This window comes from Amphibalanus amphitrite, unplaced genomic scaffold (assembly GCF_019059575.1).
Source record: "Amphibalanus amphitrite isolate SeventyFive unplaced genomic scaffold, NRLGWU_Aamphi_draft 001057F_arrow, whole genome shotgun sequence".
In the NCBI taxonomy this organism is placed as follows: Eukaryota; Metazoa; Arthropoda; class Thecostraca; order Balanomorpha; family Balanidae; genus Amphibalanus; species Amphibalanus amphitrite.
Genome location: NW_024882551.1, coordinates 81,185 through 103,757, shown reverse-complemented (window position 1 = coordinate 103,757; position 22,573 = coordinate 81,185). Strand labels below are relative to the sequence as shown.

General features: G+C 49.7%; 1 protein-coding gene across 1 annotated transcript; it reads right to left on the bottom strand.

Annotated features, from left to right (window-relative positions):
- Positions 1-19,307: 19,307 nt before the first annotated feature.
- Positions 19,308-20,524, bottom strand: LOC122369630 (enhancer of split mbeta protein-like). Its single transcript, XM_043344521.1, has 2 exons — positions 20,355-20,524; positions 19,308-20,164 (listed from the first exon to the last, which is right to left on the bottom strand). The coding sequence occupies exons 1-2, from the start codon at positions 20,421-20,423 to the stop codon at positions 19,517-19,519; spliced, it is 717 nt and encodes a 238-aa protein (XP_043200456.1). The 5' UTR covers positions 20,424-20,524; the 3' UTR covers positions 19,308-19,516.
- Positions 20,525-22,573: the final 2,049 nt, after the last annotated feature.

The following is a 22,573-nucleotide window of genomic DNA, read 5'->3' as shown; positions in this document are numbered from 1 at the left end:
TCTGATTTTCGTATTTCGAAAATTGCCGACAACGAGCGATGGCTGACAAAAACTAGATTTAATGGGGGGGGGGGGGGCAAAATGATGAACTGGACAAAAATGAGATGAAATGGGCAACAAGTAATTTGAGAACAGACAGGTTGATGTTGAAAATGCACACCTGACTAATCACATAATGATTTCTCCGTTGAAGTTGTAGGCTTTCTCAAGAAATAATTGTATTGAATTTGCATAGTTGGTGTTGTCTCGAAATCAAACGTGACTTATTTTTAAAGTTTAGTTAAGCAGTTTAGTTAGACGGAGCCGGAGCCGCAGCCGGAGGCCGGGCGGTGGTTTTACGTGAGTGACACGCACGTCACAGAGGTGACTCTGGACAAGGTGCTCAAGGCGCAAGCTTACATGCTGTTCTACGAGCGAATTGTGTAAGCGACTGCGGTAGCTTGGGATGGTGCTCTGTGCCCGGGGCTGTGACGGCGCGCGAATCGTGTCCCTCAGTCTGACCGTATGAGACTCCGCTCGCTTCGCTCGCTCCGTAACAACGCTTTTACGTGCGCATGATTTTTGACATTTGTAGGCATTGTGCTCATCACTGAAAATGCTCAATACTGATTGCATGCGTGTCATCCTTTTCTCATCAATTGCGCAATAAAACTGAACGGTCGTTAAGCAGTTTGCTTTCGTGACCATTTGGCCGCGATGCGTAGCAGCATGTTGCAGACGTTTTGCGTTGGCAATGGTCTACGATGATGAAGCCTCGAAGAAAAAAGGAAATTTATTTTTTATTCGCTGAAAATTAGAAAAGCTATTTTATTAAAATTCTATCTTGGAGTCACCCTTGGCTTAAAAAAACATGTTTGTGGTTCTAAAGATTCATCAGAATTAAATAAATTGCTCACTAACTCACGTACTAACCAGCTTTCACAGCTGGCTAGTGATAACCAAACAAATGGCTGCACAAATCTAAATAACCATTTAATAAAGATTCAAAGCTGCTGTCAAGGCTGATGAGAATTCACCAAAAGTAAGATTGTTTTACGGTTGCCACATCCGGTGTTGGCCGTAACGGCCCTAAAGTTCCCACCGCACCATGGATATCGAGGGACCCGAGGCATTGACATTGAATCGTGCACAGGGACTCCGTGGGAGCCCGGTAACTGCCAGCGACGCAGCCAGCTCAATGGCCAGGCACGGACACAGGCATTTGAACCGGCGTGCCAACATGCATGGCTAATACCCGATTGGCAGGCATAAATGCCACTCCAAGGTAGTGGCGGCTCCTGAGGCTAGAGCCATTAAGCTTCCTGGCTTTCCACGGGTGTTAATCTTGTCGTCTGGGAAAGAATGCCAACTTAGCTGCGAGTGGTGGCTAGCTATAAACCGGTGCTTGAATAAGTTGGGGCTAATTCGCTTTTGAAAGCGCCCATTAGAAGTCGAATGTCAATCAGATTTGATTAAAGGTGGCTGAAGGATTTATCAAGAATGAAGGCTGCTATCCGTAAATGGTAGTCCGAATTCCAAGTCACTCGTGGTCCACTATGATGTTTTTTGCATCAACTTTCTCTTGAGCAGTTTTTGTCATGGTTCTTGATTAATAAAAGATGACTGAACTAGTTTCGCAGCCATTCACGACACGCGTCGTCCGCAGTCCGCACATCTCTATCAGTCATCTCGTTCCACGCATTGCCATTATATGGAGCTGAAGTGTGACGCACTCTGCTTATTACTACTGAGGAGTGAAGGAGGGAATGTTACGTGTAAATTGTATTTCATTTTGCCCTTTTCCTAGTCTTCAAGTTCTAACGTAAACGGCGATTATCCCAATCCATTTAAGCGTTATTCCCTATAAATTCACTGCTGCTGTGTTAGCTGTGGCCTGTTAGTGTTTCTATTGTAGCAAGTAATATGCAAAAGCACAAACGCTAAACAAAAACAAAAAGATAAATTGAGATAGAAGTACATTTTCTTATGCTGTTTAGTTCACATGCCCATTTTTTGTTCAAAAATTACATAAAATAATTTTGAACCGAAAACAGCCTGTTTTGTGTTCTTTACCAAGCGATTTACAATGTTGTGCCTACTTTGTTTTCAAGTTAGATGCTTAAATCTTGGGTTTCTTGGCAAATGAAAGTTCCCATGTCAAACTGACTTCTGATCAAGAAGGCTGATTGGTTATTAGGAGCTCAGAAGCGTAATCACACCGCTCCCATGGACGGCATGCAAAAACGCGCGGCTCAGAGGCAATCTTTGCTATCGTGACTGCTAGCTTTCGGCACTTCTTTTTGCTCTAAGGCTTTATTGATTCTCGCGTGCCAACGGCGAGACGATAATGGAATCGCTACGATTTAATGAAGACTCGTTAATTAGAGCTCTTATTGAGGTAGCTTTATAGGGGTATACGCAGCCGGAAGTTGGCCGGACTCTCTTTCAAGATTCGGATGTAAGCAACGTTCGGTAACTTCAATGCATAAATGAACGCGAGCGCTCCAGTATTTTTCAATCGGACCTGTTCTCTTAGTGTTCTGCAACACAGCTTTAGCCTTTAACCCTGATATGAAGCTGCATTGGTTGAGGGACTTGCAAGAGAGCATGGCAATTTGGCGCATTGCTTCATATGAATCATGCTATGATATTACGATTACACGGATTAGACAAACATTTTATTTTAGCTTTCAAATGTAACTCCTTTTGTTAGAGACTCTCCAAGGCTGCTGGCTTCAAATCGTTTTTGCATATTGCGCAGATATCAAGGGGATGATATTGAAAGGCCTTGTTGTTCAACAGGGCCTTACTCCAAATTATTTCGCCCTTATACTCACTTTTATCATCAAATATTATGCTTGAATTATTTTTGCATTTATGATCTAGTTTCACTTCCTGGTTGACTGGGCACGATCCCGATCTCACGCCTGCCTTTAAATTACACCGCCCACTACGAGGGGCGTGTTGCCACCCCCTGTAACTAACTCAGTCGCGTGCAGCTTGCACTGCCCGCTGAACACGGCCTTTCTCGCTGTACGGGTGCAGTTTTCCTGCAGCAGCCGTGCGCTGTTGGGACGACACATTCCACCGCCAACAGGTGTGGCCCACGCCCCCTCGGTCCCTAGACCGCAGTCGTCGATGACTGGACGTGCGCTGTCGACATACCGGACAAAATTACACAGCGCTTATCAGCCATTGGCGCAGTACGGCCAGCCATTCGTGGGAATCTAATGGCATGATATGACGCGTTTAGCTCCAGCCATATGGAAGACTGAGTTGCACGCCACGTGCTGCTACTGGTATCGGAAAAATGTCATAAGCTACCCGTTTGTAGGTGCTCGAAAGCCTGAAACACGGATAGAATTTCACGGCATAGTTTTATCAGTTATCAGCTATGCATGTCATGTCATAGGAACGATTAATTAGGCAAGCGCATTCCCTGGAAAGAAAAAAAAAGTGTTTTAACTTGAGGCTCAAGTGCATTATCAAATTACATTCTTATAGATGAAAGCTGCATAGAGTTCTGGATTAACCCGCGCCCCGTTGGGCTCTGCCGAGCAACGCGCCCGGTTGGGGGGGGGGCATTTTGGCCCCCCCCCCTAAGATCTCGAGAACCACGCAACATAGCGACAAGCGGTAAACGGCGTTGGATAGCCCCAACGGGGAACTACCTTGTGACCCAATTTTATTGACCTAGGTCAAACCGATGACGTCACAGGTCAGGTCAAAGGTCCAATTTTCACCGTTTACAGGCACTTCAAGAAATGCGTTGTAAAATCGAGTAAAATGCATTTCATTGAAAATCATCGATGGGGAAAGGTTCTTCAAACACATATTTTGCTATTTGAGGTCACTGATACCAGGTCAGGTCACAGAGGTCAGGTCACGGGGGGTCACAATATGAAAGTGTCGTGTGATACATGTTTTATGGTCCATTTTACATGACAAATGCGATTATATGGGTCAGGCAGCCTTTGGGGCCAGCTTAGATCACGTTTTGGTCAAGGTCAGGTCAAGGTCAGGTCAAGGTCAGGTCAAATTAGGTCAAATTTCAAAGTTAATATTTTTGCATAAAATGGGTATCGAATCGATGCAGCTCGTCACGGGGAGTTCAATGGTGGTCTTTGTTTTGCCGTACGAGGTCTAGAATTGCTAAAAATTGAGTTCAAAAATTTGACGTCATCATTTTTGAACAGTTTTTTCGCTATAACTTGGCCAAAAAACGAGATATCGATCTGAAATTTGGTATGTATATAGAAGAGCGCTGGGACTATCACATATATTCCGGTTTTTTTTCGAAATTCGGAAAATTTTTGGATTTTTTCAAAGTTTTTCTGAAAAAATCAATTTTTTGATTTTTTTTTGGTCAAAAACCAAAAATTTTGAAAATCCGAGATAGCAGTTTTGTAGCGCCGCCTTTTGTCTACTAGATCATATAAAGAACTTTGAAATTGCTTGAAAACTGTAGATTTGGTGAGCGTTTCAAGATTGCATGTTTTTTGCTCATTTTTGCTCGAACATGACCTCAGTTTGACCTCAATAACTCCTGACCTAAGGTGACCTAAGACTTGAAATTTGGTGTGAAGGTGTCAAATTGATGCCCGGGAAGGTACTGAAAATTTGGCGGCGCTGCGCGCCGCCGTTTTTTTTGCTATTCAGGAAAAACCACAGGGGGGGGCCAAAATGGCCCCCCCCCCAACGGGGCGAGGGTTAAGCGAGCTGCACGTAACATCTCTTTTGCCTCAGCATTTCAAAGTTGTGCAGGCGACTTGTCAACTGCTGTAACTGTAAGGAGTGGATTGTCGTATTTTGTATCAAATGTGATTTTCTATTTATTGCTAGGAACTTTGCATTGCATCTGATTGCAAAGCATTGCAATGTAGTGTTGTTCTTAAGTTTAAACAAGCTAGATTTTCAAAATTCTCTGGAAACCATAATCTTCATAAACGTCACAAGTGGGGCTCCTAAGAAAAATTGTTCCTGGCTCATTGACACGACAGCTCATTGATCATCATTGACAATCGTCATTCAATCACGCTGACCCGAGCTTGCTGCACAAATTATCTCCGCCCCCTCTCCTCCAACCGAGTGACACTATCGCCGCTGCATGCGCCGACAAATTGTGATGACAGCTGATTCTGCGGTCCTCTCATCGGTCGGCCCGCCGCGCCGGCGCCAACCGCGGGTCACCTCGCCTCGCTGCAGGCGGTGCTCGTGCCGCGACCTGACGTCAAGTGACTGCCCGCGTCGCGACCTGACGTCAAGTGACCGCCGGCGCCGCGTCTGCAGGGTCTGGTGCCGGCGACACGCGCGCCTATCCACTGCGGGGTCAGGGAGGGGGTGAGTGGAGGATCTGAGGGACATTTTTACTCCGGGAGGGGTTATTCCATTTCGGATAGTAATGACGGAGCTGGGATTCAAATGTTAAAAGAAGGCAGGCCTTGACTTGTTTTCCAAGTTCTCATGACAGTTCTACAAGCCAAGCAGCTGTAGGACGCAGCTCTCGGTCCAGTCGTCTGTGACTGACCGGCCGCGCTGCAGAGCATCCCGCCTGGTGCCGCCGCGCTGGTGTCGCCGCCCGGTGCCCGGTCACCGCCGCTGGTTTAGTGGCGAGCCGCGGTGATAACTCGCCGCTCGTGACCTGTCTGCCGCGGTGACGGTGGTACGGCGGGGTGGCCGCGCCGTGCCGGTGACGGCCCGCTGCTAATCACCCCCCCCCCCCATCCCCCGCTCCCCCCTGTGACCTCGGCGGGGCAGAGGAGCGGGGCAGCTCTCGGCGCGCCGCGTCCCCACCAGGCGACGGTGGGAGACCGGTGGCCGTAATACGCCGGTATGCCAATTTTACGGCAAGATTGTGTTGGAAATGGCCGATTAGATCAGTATGCGGCCTGCAAAAGGCGACTCCCGCGGCGGAGAGGATAAATCTCGCGCCGCGCTCGAGCCGGTCGGTCACGGCTCCTTGACAGGGCGGTGGGCGGAATCTGGACGGTATGTGCGGTGGTGGTTTCGTAAATTTATGGCGCCGAGTCATGCACGTGCCGTGACCAGCGCACGTAATGTCAGCGGCTTAGGTGAAATAGTGTTAAAATCTGAAGCATGCTGGGGTGTTCTAATAGGTCACTAATGACGCCTGATGCGTGCTTCTCTGGCCAGGCCGTAAATCCAGACTTACCATGATTCATCTGAAATGAGTTGCACAGTCAGGGTCGGGTGTTTTTCCTCTGAAATGATGTTACATTCGGTGAGAGGCCCATCGCATGTCTCGGATCGGAATCAATTGCCACGCCGCGCCGGTTCGAAGTCCCTCATGGGCAGCATTGCAATGTCCATATCTCTTACAGCGTGCGCTCATCTATCTATCCAATTGCATGGACCCTTTCATTTGCTCCCATTCAATTTCATTTGCGCCATTTAATTTGTCCATCAGTTTGATTCACACACCTGTGGAACGGCATGACCCTAATGCGTTATGTAATTCAGGCCAAACGAAATCAAAGGGCGTAACATAGTGACAGAAATCCCTCCAATTAGCCGGACCGATGAAAAATGGCTGTTTCCGGGGTGTCATGCGACCATGACTAACAAGCGACCACCGCCCAGCATCCACCTGCCTTTGTAACTGTATTATCGATGAACTGCGGTTCTATCACATTGCTTGCTCATCTTCATTCATCAGCCTATTTGGTGTTTATTGCAATTTTGGGTGTGGCAGATTGGTGATAACACCGTCCCGATCGTGCAAATTCTTTCTGCGACGACTTCCCGGTATCTCAGAGTTGACAATAAAAAGAAAAGGTTTGTTTAGTAGTCAACACAACACGCCGACCACTGCAGCCAGCAGGTTTCTAGCCCACTCCGAATCAACTCACGCCTTTCTCCCGCCGTATCACGACCTCTGGTCATCTGTAACCTTTCGCCGCCGCCCGCTCCCCTCCCGTTCCGCTCTGTCTCATTGTAACCCTTCTCTGCGCCGCCGCCGTCGCCGTCGCGCCGCTCCATGCCGCAGTGACAGCGGACCGACGTTTATTTGATCAGCGGCGCCTCGTCGTCCGACGCCACGGGGGTCGCCGGGGGGGGGGGGGGGGGAGGGGGGTCAGGGGGTGGCCACTGTCGGTGTACAATAAACTGCAGACGGCTCCGGTGGCCCGCGTGGCCCTCCGCCCGGTGGTCGGCCGTCGCCGCCCTGTCAGCGGTCAGAGCAGCCGACCCTGCACCGGGCAGCGACGGGTCAACACAGAGCCGGGCGGTGCCGAGACCGCGCCGAGAGCCCCGCCCGCTGCACGAGCCCGAGCCAGAGGGGCAATGAAAACTGCGGAGGGAAACGAAACGGAAGCTGATTTGGGTGTCGTTTTTGAGTGAGAGCAGAACGGAAGAGTTAAGCTAACGGGTGAGCTTTAGAGCTTGTTTGGAATATACTTGTGTGACCAGTTTGGGCAGCTTAGCTGTTGAGCGAAAGAGGTGAACATAAAATTAACATGAAAATTGCGCCATGTATGGTGCGCTATGAGGCAAAACGCTTTAATTCACAAGAAAAGAATTAATCACTGACTGCTTGTAACTGATTCTGCAGCATTCCAGAACAGCGTTCCATAGCAAGTTTTGATACCGCGAATTGCACAGTCGTATATGTTGCTCGTATATCGAGAAACTGTTCAGAGAAGCCGTGCGCGCACACGCATCTCGAACGCTGTGGGTACACGTGCGAGGGCAGTAAATTATCCAAGCAGTTTCCTTATCCAAACTGTGGTCTGTGGTAAAAACTATCACCCCCACCTCCGGGTGGCGCCGGTCGGTCTGACTCGCCATAAACTCGCCATATTTCCTGCTCCGAGACCCGTGGGAGGCTCAGCCCGCGGCCGGTGACGCACCTCACGCCGACAGGGGCGGTGGCGTGACCTCAGTGGGTCGGCGGTGACTTCAGCTGTGCGGTACACCACCGGGACATCCTGCTCAGGAGGGGCGTGTTAGAGCGTGTTCTCATCAATTCGAGAGCAGAGGGAATCTCTATAAATAGGAATTCCAGGAGGGACAGACCTGCTTTTTGGGAAATGAGAGCTTAGAGCAATCTACGATAGATTGACTACGATTCAAATGGTTCGTCATAAGTAGCCGCTTAAAACGTCCTCCATAACCTCTGCAATTGCTCCTGCACACTGCTGATTGTTTTATCAAAACTATGTTTCTCGAGTTTGTCAAACTTCGCCGAATCCCACGCTCAAGGCCAGCTGTAGCCTGACGATGACCATTATAACGCAATCACTCCATTCGATATCGATTGTGGGCGCTGCTCTCATATAAATGACCACAGCTGAAATTATAATAGAATTGATAGCATCAAATTACATTCTCGCCTGGTTCAGTAGCCTTGAAAAGATGAATAGCCCGTCAGATTGGTGTAAACAGCGTGCAGATGATTTAGGCTTGCGCATAGAGTGACATTTAATTGGCACCTACTGCATACAACCGAACCCACCCCAGAACGTAATGGCGGCCTTCACAAAGTTTAACGCTCACAACCACGCACTCTCCTCACGCACAGTCGCACACACACGATGACACCCAAATGAGTTGACAATTTTGCAGCACACGCGCACGATTTGCACGTCTGTTCTGCAGCATTTGTGTTCTAGTTAGCGAGTGTGACGGTCCGGAGTTTGACAGCAAACTGTGTCAGCAGCCTGTTTTGAACTCGAGGATTGTGTTCACAGACATTCGTTCAACATCTGAGAATTGTTTGCACTGCTGCGGCTGATGCCATTGTTGCACGGGTGCATCTCGTGTCCATTTGTTTCTCGCTTGCGGCCACCCGGGGGCCCAGTGATGTCAGAATATGTGGAACGGTGTGAAGTCATGTCTAGTGCGTAGAGCGGCTTCGCACTAAGTTTACCAGATCAGGTGCACGTGAAATGCTATATGGCAAGTTGCCAGGAACTAGGATTCCATTCCATTTTAGCAGTATATAAATACATCATCAGATTAATCTAAATGTTATTTCAAATCGTTATGTAACTTTGGACAGATAAGTTCCTTTTCAGACTGGCTAAGCAAATAAGACCTTTTATGATCAACGGTTTTAAGAGCATAATGAAGATGAAGACGAAGAATACCGACGAATCTCGCAAATGATAGTCTGTTTTTTATGTAATTCGAATAACTAGATAATGAAATGCATTGCATTCATATGCATTTATTTTTACATTTACGAATGCTGGCATTTATGTACATGTCCGTGATCCAATGGAACCTTTATCCTCAAATAATTACGAGCGAGCGAGCGCAGCGAGCGAAGTGAGTCTTTTCAATATAACGGAAAAATCTCAGTATGAGCGGCCCGGCCCGGCCCGGCCTGTAACGCTTTTGAGAGGCTTATATCTCAGCAACCGCTGGACCGATTGGCCTGCGGTCTTTTTTGTTGGGTAGCCCTATCCCTTCTACCCCGTAATTGAGTACTTTTGATACATCTCAGTGACCGTCGTGGCACGTGCCACGTGAAAAGTCAAGGGTGTTCAAGCTGTTTTGCAAAAGTAGTGATTTTGAGAGGCTCATATCTCAGCAGCCGCTTGGGCGATTGACTTGCGGTAATTTTTGTAGGGTAGCAGCATCCCTTCTACCCAAAATAGGATACTCTCGATGCATGTGGGTCACCCCCAGTCCACGTGCAAAATACAACAATAAGAGGTGCCAAATTTGTTCCCATTTCAGTAACTCGGTAATTACTGGGGCGATTTCGCTGAAACTTGGCATACAGGTAGGCACCCACCAGGCAATGCATTCCCATGTGTTTCGGTTAGGGTGCTACTGCACGTGCGCACGTGCAGGGGGCGTTTCCAGATCTCGAGAACGGCTGGGCCGATTGCGCTCAAATTTGGTACACGGTTGGGGACCAGTTAGTAGGGTGCCGTGCAAAAGTCATTTTGGACCCTGTTTGCACGTGCGCACGTGCAGAATGCCGCTTCCAGATCTAGGAACGGCTGGGCCGATTGCGTTCAAATTTGGCACACCGCTAGCGACCGGTTAGAAGGGTGCTTTGCGCAAGCCCGTTGGAAGCACCCTCTCGCCCTTCCGCACGTGCAGGGCTCACTATCTCGCTCGCTCGTTCTTCGCCCAAAAGGCGTTTTACTGGTTTATTCATATACTGCGGAACAATTTTCACATGAATTCGATGGGGAAGGACGCTGCATTCTTCTTTGCTTTCGTTCGATAACATTTTGATATCATTTTAAGTAGGAATGGAACAAAATTAGAGTTTTGGATGCAACTCCTGTCATGCTCAAGAAGAGAACCACTATATAAAAAACATGTTACTTTCTTTCGAAGTTCAAACTCCCAAAGATACCTTGTCATGCATCGTGGCAATTCATTCTGTTTTACGCCCATTGAAGTGCCGATGATCGTCTCTGTTGGGTCCGCTCCTCTTTGCAGTTATAAAATCACGCAAAGAGAAAGCCACCGCCGCAGAACCTGTGATTTGCCTTCCGTCATGAATGAATCAAACGAATATATGAACGACACATACGATAATTTGACTGACAGCGTCTAAGTACAACCTCCGACAATTTTGAAACACCTTAGTCGAAAATACGTTCCACGAACTAATCACGGCCTTTTGAGTTGGTCCCTTTGCAGACGTATAAGTGGAGTTATAATTGCCTAATCAGTGATTATCTCTGCATGTGGTCTTTCTGTTGACGCCGGCCGACAGTCATCGGCTGAACTGAGTATATAGATGACGGTGGGAACCGACCCCGAACAGCATCATTGAATCACACCAACGATCAGAGATCACTCCCTGCGCCGCCCATTACGGGTGGCTGCTCGCTAATGCCACTGCACGACTTTCAAAAGCATTGCCCACGAAATTATGCATATTATTTTCTATGAGGCAGTCTATGGGTGGTTCGGTGGACGTCATGATTGATGAGCCATCTCTGGACACTTTAATCATCCATAAAATGCTTAGCTGGAAGCATCGAGCAGATGAAATTGAAAGGAACGATAACGGCTATTAAGTAGTTATGCGTCCATATTATCAATTTAAAAAGTAGGCCAAATTGTAAGCGGCTATATATTTGTCAACCACGTATGATACACATTGAAAAGACAAAAATATTATGCATCCCTAATTCAGGATTCGTCGAGTATTTTTATGAAACAAGCGCAAGAATGTTGAAATTGTTCTTCGCGGAGGCCGGAGACAGCAACACGCCTCTCAGAAAGCGAGCCCTCATTCAGTTCAAACGCCCCTGCTGTTAGGTATTTGTGGTCTGCCATTCACGATTAGGATTTGGGTGGGTCGAATTTCGGCAGAAATTTCACCTTCTCGGTCCTGGTGACAGCCCAGGCCGACCGTCCTGACAGATTCTGTCCCGCACGTGCACAGAGGTGACCTTTTCCATTCGTCAGCCCTCACCGAACTCACTGTCATGTCAAATGTGGACAAAAATGGGTCATTGAAGGTAGCTGCCATGAATTGCATTTTCGAGTTCGAGTTACATTTCTTGTTGACACTCTACGAACTACTTTTACGTAAAACACAAATGTTTGAGATTTTATTTGTTTGAATTTTAGTAGATTTAATATTGAAATTATGCTGGTATGAACAAATTACATATCATTCCTGTGCTCTCGCAGGTCGCATGGCTCAGCTGGTGATAGGACCGTGCTATACAGATCTGATAGCTCTGCGCCGCTGGTGTCTTTGGATGTACAGAGGGGCCGCGTGCTCCCCACGCCTGTCACGAACTGCTCAAAATACGGCCGGCCGGCCGCGGATGACGTCATGGCGAATTCCTGACGCACGTCACGTGGTTGCTTCCGTGCTAATGTGATGTTTTTACATGTAATGTGTGCTAGAAATTGCTGACGATCGCTGGAGTTGTGAACAATTGTGATGTGGATGAAAAATATTACTGAGTGAATTACTCGGGAATCTGATACCTATTTTTCACGAATTTCACTAGCTTAACAACAGTCCGCCAATGAATGGGTTGGAATTGACCTTTTCCTTTATCTGCTTTTATTAGATTCATGTGGTGTTTTACAGATAAGTTTCACCCATTGTTTTATGGTGTCTTCCTACGTTTTTTTTTTTCTGGGAAAATATGGAGACACCAGAGGCCAGTTTTACCAACAGAAAAATAGCCGCCTGCCGGAACTTTTTGCTTAACCCTCGCCCGTAAACGGTGTTTTGCCACCCCTTCGCCCATGCAGGGGGGGTTGGTGCGACCCCCCCCCTGGCGTTTGAAAACGGAGCGTCGTAGAGCTTAGCGGAAAAGACCAACGAATTGCTCTCAACGAGATCTCGCGATTGGTGGTATATTTTTTTGTCCTAGGTCAACATTTGACCTACTTATGACCGGTCAAAGGTCAAATTTTCGGAAAAATCTAACTTTTTCAGATTTCCGCGCCGATTGCGGCAAAACGGTGAGAGATATCGACATGACACCTTCACTATCGTGATCCTTGATCAATTCTCTATCGTTTGGTGTGTATTTCGATGTCATAACTCTAAAAATGATGCGTTGGGAGCATCGGAAGTCTGCAAGGTCATTTGTGCATTGGGTCACGTCAGGCGTGTGACGTCACTGACCTGACCCTGACCCAAAATGAACTACAAGAAACAACCGACGATGCCTGAAATGGATAGCAAATTCGAATTCAGGGCATCAAAATACCCCGAAAAGGCATACAAGTGCAAAAAGTCATTACAGGTCAACCGAGGTCACTGACCTGACCTTGACCTTAAGTAACCTTGAAAAGGTCAACGGACATTGTGCCAATGTCAAATCAGCCAGTTATAATTCTAAAACAATCCATCAGTGTGTCAGGTCAGTCGGCATTTATACCAATGTGAAGCAATCTCCAAATTAGCGTAAATCTGGCCGGAGGTTGTTCCCTTTATGACGTCATAACTCCGTGACCTGACATGACCTTGACAAAAAAAAATACCAAAAGTTGCGCAAAGGATGCCCCATAGGGTACTCAAAATTTGAGTAGGCTATCTGAAACGGTTCGGCGTGTAGCTAAGAAAAACCTCAGGGGGGTTGCACCAACCCCCCCCCCCCCTACATGGGTGAGGGTTAAAGACCGCTTCAGATACAGAGTGAAACAGTAAAGCCCTATCCGCTTACGTGTCCATCGAAACAGTAAAGCCCTATCCGCTTACGTGTCCATCGCGTTTATGCTCTGTATGTGAAGCGGTCTTTAGGCAAAAAATTCCGGCAGGCGGCTATTTTTCTGTTGGTAAAACTGGCCTCTGTACTTTAAAATGATGACGTTTTTAGGGGTTTTGCAAATATTACCCTTAGTCCCCTGAAGACATAAAATATATGAAAGCCTGCTCCACCGTACACCGTACACCGTACACCGTCCCCACAGCACCGGACCTCTCGCCTGCCCCGGAAGCCTGACCAGTGACCAGTGACCAGTGACCAGGGACCGGTGACCAGTGACCGGTGACCGGCGACTGGTGCCGTGTTTATCGCTGCAGGCCGCGGCGCGGACACCTCCCTGGGAGGTCCCGCCTTCAGTGACCTCTCGGCACGACCCCGCCGCCGCCGCCGCCGCCGCCGCCAACGCCGCCGCCGCCGCCGATGGCTGTCGCGTCGTGTCGCGGCTCGTGCAAAGGCCGTGACGCGATAAATGGTCTGTGCTGCTGGAGCCAAACATCAGCGCTCGGCCGCCGCCGTGTCGCGTTGTTTCGTCAGGGGGTGGGGGTGGGGGTGCTGCCCCCCCCCCCCCTCCGGATGGCTGAGTGACAGTGGGCCATAGAGGCCGAACCAGGGGGCCAAAGCAAAGCTATGGAATATCTCAGCAGGTACGGACGATGAATCATTTAAATCTGTCAGCTCGTTGTTGGCTAAAGAAAATGTTACAAATACATATGGTAAAGCGCAACACCATTGAGTGGTGATTTTAGCATTCCAATAATGCTATTTCTTCCATTGAGGTCGATAACTTGGCTGCAGTTACTGATGTGATATGGTCGTGGTTTCAACTTCGGCCTACCCCGTTTAGCCGTTTTATGTCATACTTTGTTATAGTTCTGTCTTAAAATGGCTTTTAATTTTTGGAACTCGGAGCACCAATTGAGTAAAGATTTCAGAAAAGTTGGGCAGACTTTATTGAGCGGTGAGTGTTGAATTTTATTTAAGATCATGTTACAGGAAATCGAGGCTCTTGATAGCGGGAAATTGGCGGTGTGTCGTCTACGTTAGCGTAACCTGCTCCATAAAGCCTGAGACAACCTGATAAATCCACTCAGATTTCAGAGCACTGCCTCGTTATCCAATATTTAGTTTCATTGTATTTATATCCACCACACAATTTCACTTTCTGTCAAACATCTGTCGGTATTTTCTCGAGGTGGCCGTCATTTCTGGCGGTAACCCACGCTAAGTGGCCCATCAGGGGCCATGTGAGCCGGTTTTGGGCCGGCCGTTCCGCACAGTAGCCGGTCGGCGTCGGTCGGTACCTGTCGCCCGGGGCGCGTCGGCCGGTCGGGTCGGCACTGATGGCCGCCGTCGGACGCGACTGCACCTCTACACCATGTCGCCGTCGCCGCCGGCTGCCCCCAGGCACCGGCATCGGCCACCGGCGGCCGCCACCCCCGAATTACGCGCAATTGAACGCAATCCGGCGCGGTGCGACGCTCGTGGCGCCGTGCAGGTGGGCGCGCCGCTGCACGAACCGTGCCGCCGGCGCACAACGCCGCCCCGCGCCGGAGCGATGCCTCACATTCGCCCCAGACTCACTCCGCATTCATCCAGGATGAAAATGCAACCCGAATTCCTTCAGATGTGCAGGTGCATGAAAAACGATTTCAACACTTTCTGAATAAAAGCCACTCGGTTTTATAAAACTGTTGACTTTGACGTTTCAAAAATTGAGCGTAAACAAGCAGTCAATCAACTTCAAACGATTCTGTTCGCCTTGTAATTCCAAGCGCTTCGTGGCTTAAATTGTGTTCCGCCCGCCACGCTAGACGCATTATTCCGTAAAGGACGATGTGGTATTGGGAATTCAGACTGGAATAGCTTTGCTAGGGTGATTGTGGTATTTTTAGATAAGGCTACAAAACTGTCGTCTGTCATTTCAGTTCAAACCTCCATGTCACAAGTGGTTATTAATTATTTGATGATTTCTGTTTATGTGTTCTTAGGTTTCGCATGTAGGTATGGCCCAAGCGGTGAGCATTACTTTCGCATGTGGTTGACGGTAAGTAGGTGGTGTGTAGAAGCAATGAGTGCTAATATTTATTACCACCCTCGGTGAATCGTGACAGACATAAGTGGTTGTCCTCGTGTCGGTCGCACGCTCCAAAAGGTAGGACAACAAGTTTTTGGGAGTTCTTTTGCCAGGGCTTAAAGTAGCACTCATGAGTGCTGCTTCTGTGGGAAAGCGATTATACACGATAACTCGTTATTTTTTGGCGATGTGGAACGACTGAAATGGGGCAGAGATTAGGTAGAAAATTCTTCCTCCGTGTCTATGTCAGTAAAATATTCTGCTACTTCCATGTACTGACTCGGCTGGGAAACAAGCGTTGATGTCAAAACATTTGACGCCCATGTTTTCCATGGCGCTCTTTCTAATTACTTTATTTTTACCTTTTTGTTGACGTGAAAACAACGATATCAACACGAATGCGTTCTCTTTCATTTTGCTATATTTCCCTTGAAATGCTCGATCTCAGTTACCTTATTTTTTATGGAATTGACAACTTCGCTAGTTGCATTTTAAACTATTTAATTATTTCTATCTATTTTATTACGATAATTCACAACATGATTGATTTCATAACATTTCCATTGGAAAAGGACATGCTCGCAATAATATTCGACACGACGCCCAGTTTTTTGGGTTCCTTACAAGATACCGCTCTTGTGAACTGTTACGCTGAGGCATACAGTATGTGTTATTGTAATGAGCTTAAAGATCATCCAAGCTTGAAAAGCTTAACCAAATGTCGATGCTAAACACTTATTTGATCAGCTGATGTCACCAGGCCAATAACCACTCCAATCTTTCGCATCTATCTTCAAGACTCGCAAATCATTCTCAGCGCCTTACAACCCCCTGTTTCGGGGCTGACGGTTACCAATATCCGACCTCAGTGGCTTCCATCGTAGCATATGGCTCTTGTGCTGCGTGAGATGGCCGTTTGGGAGACTGGTAAAGCCCTCTCCCTCGAGACGTACTCAACTGCAGTGGCGCAACAGGGTGCAGCAACTGCCTAAATGCTATAAAAATAAAGTGTTTAATTTTGCTACAAAAACGGCTGACATGGATTCACCTTTTCTGTTATAAATTATTTTTAAAGCTACGAGTATGCCACCAAGTAAGCTAACTTTTATATCATTGGCGTGAATCACAGCTTTAAATTGCCCCCTTTTTCTTTAGCATGCAGGTATGTTTGTCACTTTGCTGTAGTCAGAATTAGCTTAAAACTAACCCACTATCTCTTAAAGAAAGCAGATAAGTTTTATTATATTATCTGGCAACTTTATGCCGTAATATATCGGTTTATTTCCTGTAGCATTACAGCATTGTAAGTACATGCATGCGGCATTTTGGGCAAAAGAAGTAGCTACACGAGCTGCTCCGTCAGATGAACTTAGGCCGCGGAGCCATGCCCTTCCCTGGAGGCCGAGACTGGCCCCCGCGCGGGTCAGTGGTGGGGGTGACCCGTCACCCGGGGTCCTCCAGGAGGGCAGGGAAGTGAGTGAGGAGCAGACGGGAGTCGCCGTGGACAGGCCGTGAATGCCGATCCAAGTTAAGCATGGAATATTTATTTTAATCCTCGCCCCTTTGGGGAGGCCATTTTGCATCCCACCCCCCTGTGGTTTTTCCTGAATAACAAGAAAACAGCGGCGCGCAGCGCCGCCAAATTTTCAGTACCTCCCCGGGCATCAATTTGACACCTTCACACAAAATTTCAAGTCTTAGGTCACCTTAGGTCAAGAGTTATTGAGGTCAAACTGAGGTCATGTTCGGGCAAAAATGAGCAAAAGCACATGTAATCTTGAAACGCTCACAAAAGCAGCTTCAGATAACAAGCAATTTCAAAGCAATTTCTTTACAAGGTCATGTAAAGAAAAGACGGCGCTACAAAATTGCAATCTCGGATTTTCAAAATTTTGGGATTTTGACCACCAAAAATTAAAAGTGATTTCTTAGAAAAACGCAAAAAAAATCCCAAAAGTTTTTTCGAATTTCAAGAAAAGCCGAATATATGTAATAGTCCCTGCGCTCTTCTATCTACACACCTAATTTTAGATCGATCCCTTCCTTTTTGGCCAAGTTAGGGCAAAAAAAATGTTCAAAATTAATTATGTCAAATTTTTGAACTCGAATTTTTAGCAATACTAGACCACGTAGCGCAAAACAAAGACGACCATTGAACTCCCCGTAACGAGCTGCATCGAATTGATACCCATTTTATGTAAAAATATTAACTTTGAAATTTGACCTAATTTGACCTGACCTTGACCTAACTTCACCAGAACATTATCTAAACCGGCCCCTATGGCTGCCTGACCCACATAATCGCATTTTGCATGTAAAATGGACCATAAAATATGCATCACATGCTATTTTCATATTGTGACCTCAGTGACCTGACCTCTGTGACCTGACCTGGTATCAGTGACCTCAAGTAGCAAAATATGTGTTTGACGAACAATTCCCCATCGATGATTTTCAATGAAATGCATTTTACTCGATTTTACAGCGCATTTCTTTTCTTGAAATGCCTGTAAACTGTGAAACTTCGACATTTGACCTGACCTGTGATGTCATCGGTTTGAGCGAGGTCAATAAAATTGGGTCACAAGGTAGTTCCCCTTTGGGGCTATCGAACACCGTTTGCTGCTTGTCGCTATGTTGCGTGGTTCTCGAGATCTTAGGGGGGCCAAAATGCCCCTCCCCCCAACAGGGCACGTTGCTCGGCAGACCCCAACGGGGCGCGGGCTAAGACATCGTCCCGAATAAGTGTGGTGCTTTCAGGTGAAATCATTGATAAAAATATGCAGCACTTGAAATTTGCGAACAAAACAAAATGCAATTATATGCAGCGAGAACGCATTTAATTTAATATTAGTTGTGGTTGAATGTGTAACAACATGTTCAGTTTGTTTAAAAAATAAATAATAAGCGTTAGCATGCAATAAGCTTGACAGCTAAGCTAAGCTTGTAAGCTTAACGAAAATGAAATTATTAGTTTTAAATTTCTTCTACACTGCGTTTATTTTTCATCCAATATCACCATTAAATTCTGCTTCCTATGCCGAGCACAAAGAGGTGTCACAAGCCCCCGTCCCACCAAAACAACATATTCCGCCTAATTGGTTGTCGTGCCGCCCGCCCCCGTGTCACGGCCGGCCGGGCGGCCGCCTGCCCTCCTGTCCCCCCCCCCCCCCCCCCCGGCCGGTCGGCAGCGGACACCCCGCGTGCGCGGCGCGGCGCCGGCCCGTCCCCAGCCGGTCCGGCACCCGTGCGGCCGTCCCCAGCCGCGCGCCGCGGCGCCCCTTCAAGACGCCCGGCCGCCTCATTAATATGAGCCTGCCGTGCGGGAACGTGCCGAGCGGCCGGCCCGACCGTGGGAAGCGGCCGGCTCGCCCGTTCTCAAGCCTTGGTTGTGACAAAAAACGGCTGCTCATATCTCAACTGTCAACACAACTCTTGGCATTACCGAGGCGCTAAGGCTCACCGCACCAGCGTCTGGAGGGGTAATTTCGACCATCCTCGCGAATGTTAAACCCTCCTGTAGCCTCCACCGCGGGGTGCGCCGGCCGGCCGCGGCGCCGTTGTCTCGCCGCGCGCCGGACCGGTTTCCCGGCGGCCCGCCGTAGAGGCTAAATGAGATTGTGTTTTGTTATCGCTAGCACGTGCGCGCCAATAGCTGCTTGGAGTCTAATGGTGCCCACCTGCCCGATTTTCTCACGGTTCGGCCGGTGACGTCACGGCTCCTACAGACGTGAAACCCAAGGAGCGGATGATTCAGCGCGGCAGCAGTGGCGATTTTACGCCGGCGTCTGATGGATTTTCGCCCTAATGAAAGCGGGGGCGCTGCGATGTCGCGTCTAATTGCTTTTGGAGGCGACGACGCGGCGCGTTCCCAGGCTGGCCGGTGGCCGGGGCGGGCGGCCGAGGTCAGGGGTCAGGGGTCATTACGGCCACCCTGAGAGCGGCGGCGGGCCGGTGGAGCGCCCGGGGTGACACGGACGGCCGCCACCCTCCCCGCCCGGCGGCCGGTCTGAAACAATGCGTGCAGCCCGCAGCCACATCCGCTCAACAAACCCCAGTGCTATTTCCGGTGTAAACTCAAATTGATAAGTACGAGCAATATATTTCTGGTCAACATGAACGAATATCACAGCTGAAAAGGCCTCCGATTAAGGATATAATCTGTACACCTGTACAAACAGCCAAACATGTGGCGACAAACCCACAAACACCACAACGAACGGGCAATTAACTGTCGCATATCTCTGCGCGTATCACACTACCGCTCCCGCTGCTGCTGTGGCAGAACTGCCTACCACGGCCTCCAGACCTTCTCTTCATCCCCGGACACCAGCTCTTCGGGGCGGGGCGAGCCGCTGACCCGCGAGCTCGCCTCAGACGCCGACGGCGAGAGGTCCGAGTAGCTGGCGGACGCCGCCGGAGACAGCTCGCAGTGCACCCGCATCGGTCGGTGCAGCGGGTGCGGGTGCTGGGTGCCGGTGGCCGGGTGCGGGTGCGCCGCGGTACCCGGCGGGGTCAGCGGCGGGGTGATGATGCGCGGCGCGACGGTAGGAGCCGGCGCCGGCGGGAAGCCGCCGTGGATGGTGGCCACCTTCTCCATGGCCTGCATGTACTTGGAGACGTGGTTCATGAGGCGGGCAGAGACGCCGACGTCGGCCGCGGGCCCGGAGGCGGCCAGGAAGGTGCTGACCTGAGAGGCGCAGTGCGTGAAGCCGGCCATGTAGCGCTCGTGCAGCACGTTCGGGTTGAGCACGCCCAACAGGTGGTTCTGCTTCAGCTTGCGCAGGTGGCGAACCGTCAGCTCCAGCACGTCCGCCTTCTCCAGCTTGGTGACGTTCTCGCCCTCGTTGGCCAGCGCGTTTACCATCAGGTCCTTCAGCTCATCCAGATACTTGTTGATGCGCGCTCGGCGTTTGCGCTCCAGCATCGGCTTCATCACCTGAGAAGAACAGGAGAGGGATCGTAAATACACATGTTCGCATTTCCACAAAATCGTTGCAATACAGCAAATCACAATAAGAACCAGCAGACATTCCAACTTCCAAATTGCCACTCAACTCATTGGAAGTTTCAAACAGTTGGCAGACGAAATAACAGCGAATCTCGTGGCAGATGGGGACTGTATTTACCTTTCTGTATTGGTAAGTCCTGGAGAGTGGCTGCTCCTGCTCCACTTCGATCGGCGTGTTCGGCGCCATGATGTCCTCCGTCCTCAAAACTCTTTCGCAACGTCCAACCGCACACCTCTCCCGCCAGAAGTCAAATATCGGCAGCCACCCCGCCGCTACCCATATATATAACCTCGCGCGGCCGGACGAGCGAGCGTGCCGGGCCGGCGTGCCGAGGGGGCGGAGCCAGTTTGCCGCGTGCCGACGGAGCGTGGGAAAGATTGAGTTCCCACATAATCTTGTGTATGCCTTCAGGCGGGCATGCCGCCACAGCCGCGGCGGCAGCCTTCAGTCATGGCGGCCCTCGCCGCGCATCCACGGACAAAACTCCGGATAACTTCTGAACTACTCAACGCACAGCCACAATCCGGGTATCATTCGACAGCTCTGTGTGTCCTCTTTATGCTATGCAGGTCGGTTTGTAGCACTAGCTGGCGGGGCCCGGTCTGTGCGCCGCGTACGGCTCTGGCCGCGCGACGGTGTCCGCCGGGACAGGTAATTGCTGAGCACACGTTACCGGCCGGAGGCGGGCGGCCGCCGTGGGAAAGGCGCTCGTGGATGCCTTCGCACCGGGCGGATCTGATTAGCGGCTCGGCGCGGCGGCGGCCGGCGCGGCGCGGGCTCACGCGCCGCCGCGCCGCCACCGCACGACCGCGCCACTATCGCCGCCGCCATCGCACGCACGGCGCACGCGCGGGGTGCGCGGGCGGCCGGCGCGGCGCGGCAGAGCGCCCCAGGGCCGGCCGCCGCGCCGCCCGGGAGTGCGCCGCGCAGTCAACAATGGAGATAAATGAATGCGCGCTGCTCATTAAACCGGCACCGCGCCGGAAGCGGACTGGGCGGCGACCGATTCCCACGTTCGCATCGTCACGTGACTGTCACGTGACGTCCATTGACTCATTGTGCGGAGGTCGTGCAGCCGACGGCAGCGCGCGGGTTGATCCGGACTAATGGCAGGTCGCGGCCGTTTTTATAGGAAGCGGACGCGACGACAGAGTCGATCTGCCAATTAGGCGGCACGCGGGCAGCGCTGCCGACAGCCGGTGACAGCGCGACAGTGGCGTGCATTGTTGCCAATTCGAGGCCGCTGCGCAGCGCGGGGCTCGCGCCACCGCTCACCGCGCTGCGTGTCGGGAGCTGCGTGAGATGACTGCGCGCGGCGGCGCTGTCGGGGAGAGGTGACGGCACGCGCTGACGGTCACCGCCACCGCTGACAAACAGCCCTCCCGGGCGGCGGCGGCGGCCTCCCGCGGGCGGGGACGGCGCGCGCACTTTACCGACACGCGCTCACTGTCGGCCGGTGTAGGTGATTGACGGGCCCAAAGTGGCCAGGATGGGATTGCGGCGGATCAAAGTCAAAGGGACGCGAAGGGTGATTATTTACTGACTTCTGCATGACTGGATTGAGACGCTTTAGGACTGAAGAGTACGGATGACGGACAGCCGCTCATAAGTGGCTTTTGTTATTGTAAGCGTGTCCGGTAATTTCAGCTAGATAACTATAGGTATGTGAACTTTTTAGGTAGATTTGCTACGCCAAAATTATTGCTGATAATGGTATCAGCAATATGAATTTTTAAGGAGGCCTAGGAAGCCCTTCTGATTATTATTATACAAATTAAACAATATTTGCCGATTGAGGCATCAAGTCATCGATTGAAATATACCTCGAGTTTGGTTGAAATAAGTTACAGCCGTTAGTGTGATATTCGGTTCCAAGTATTGCATTTGCTGGAGAGAGACCATCATTTTTTTATGTTGCGATGAAGACGCTAAGTGTATTTGGATATAAAATGTTGTTTTTTTCAAAGTAAGGTAAGCAATAGTGTACTCAATTTGCACCGATTTCTATGACTGTAATTAATCACAAATTATTTGTTGGAGGCTGGCAAAGGTCAATATGTTGATAATCGAATAGTGTTTTGAACGCATTTATCCTTTTGAAATATTTTATGGTGTCTGAAGTTCACGACTCGTTCATATAAACACTGTAAAAGCTGCGTAATAACAAAACAGACTTACAAGCATCCGCACCAGTAGTTGAACTGCCAAATCAAGAACATTTTCACCTCAAACCGCTATCAAAGGCAGCACTTCCCGAACCGGCCCATGCTAATTCGTCAGTGCCCATCTCTCAGCTCGTTTGTTGGTGTTGCGCCGTTAAAAGTTACCGGCCGAGC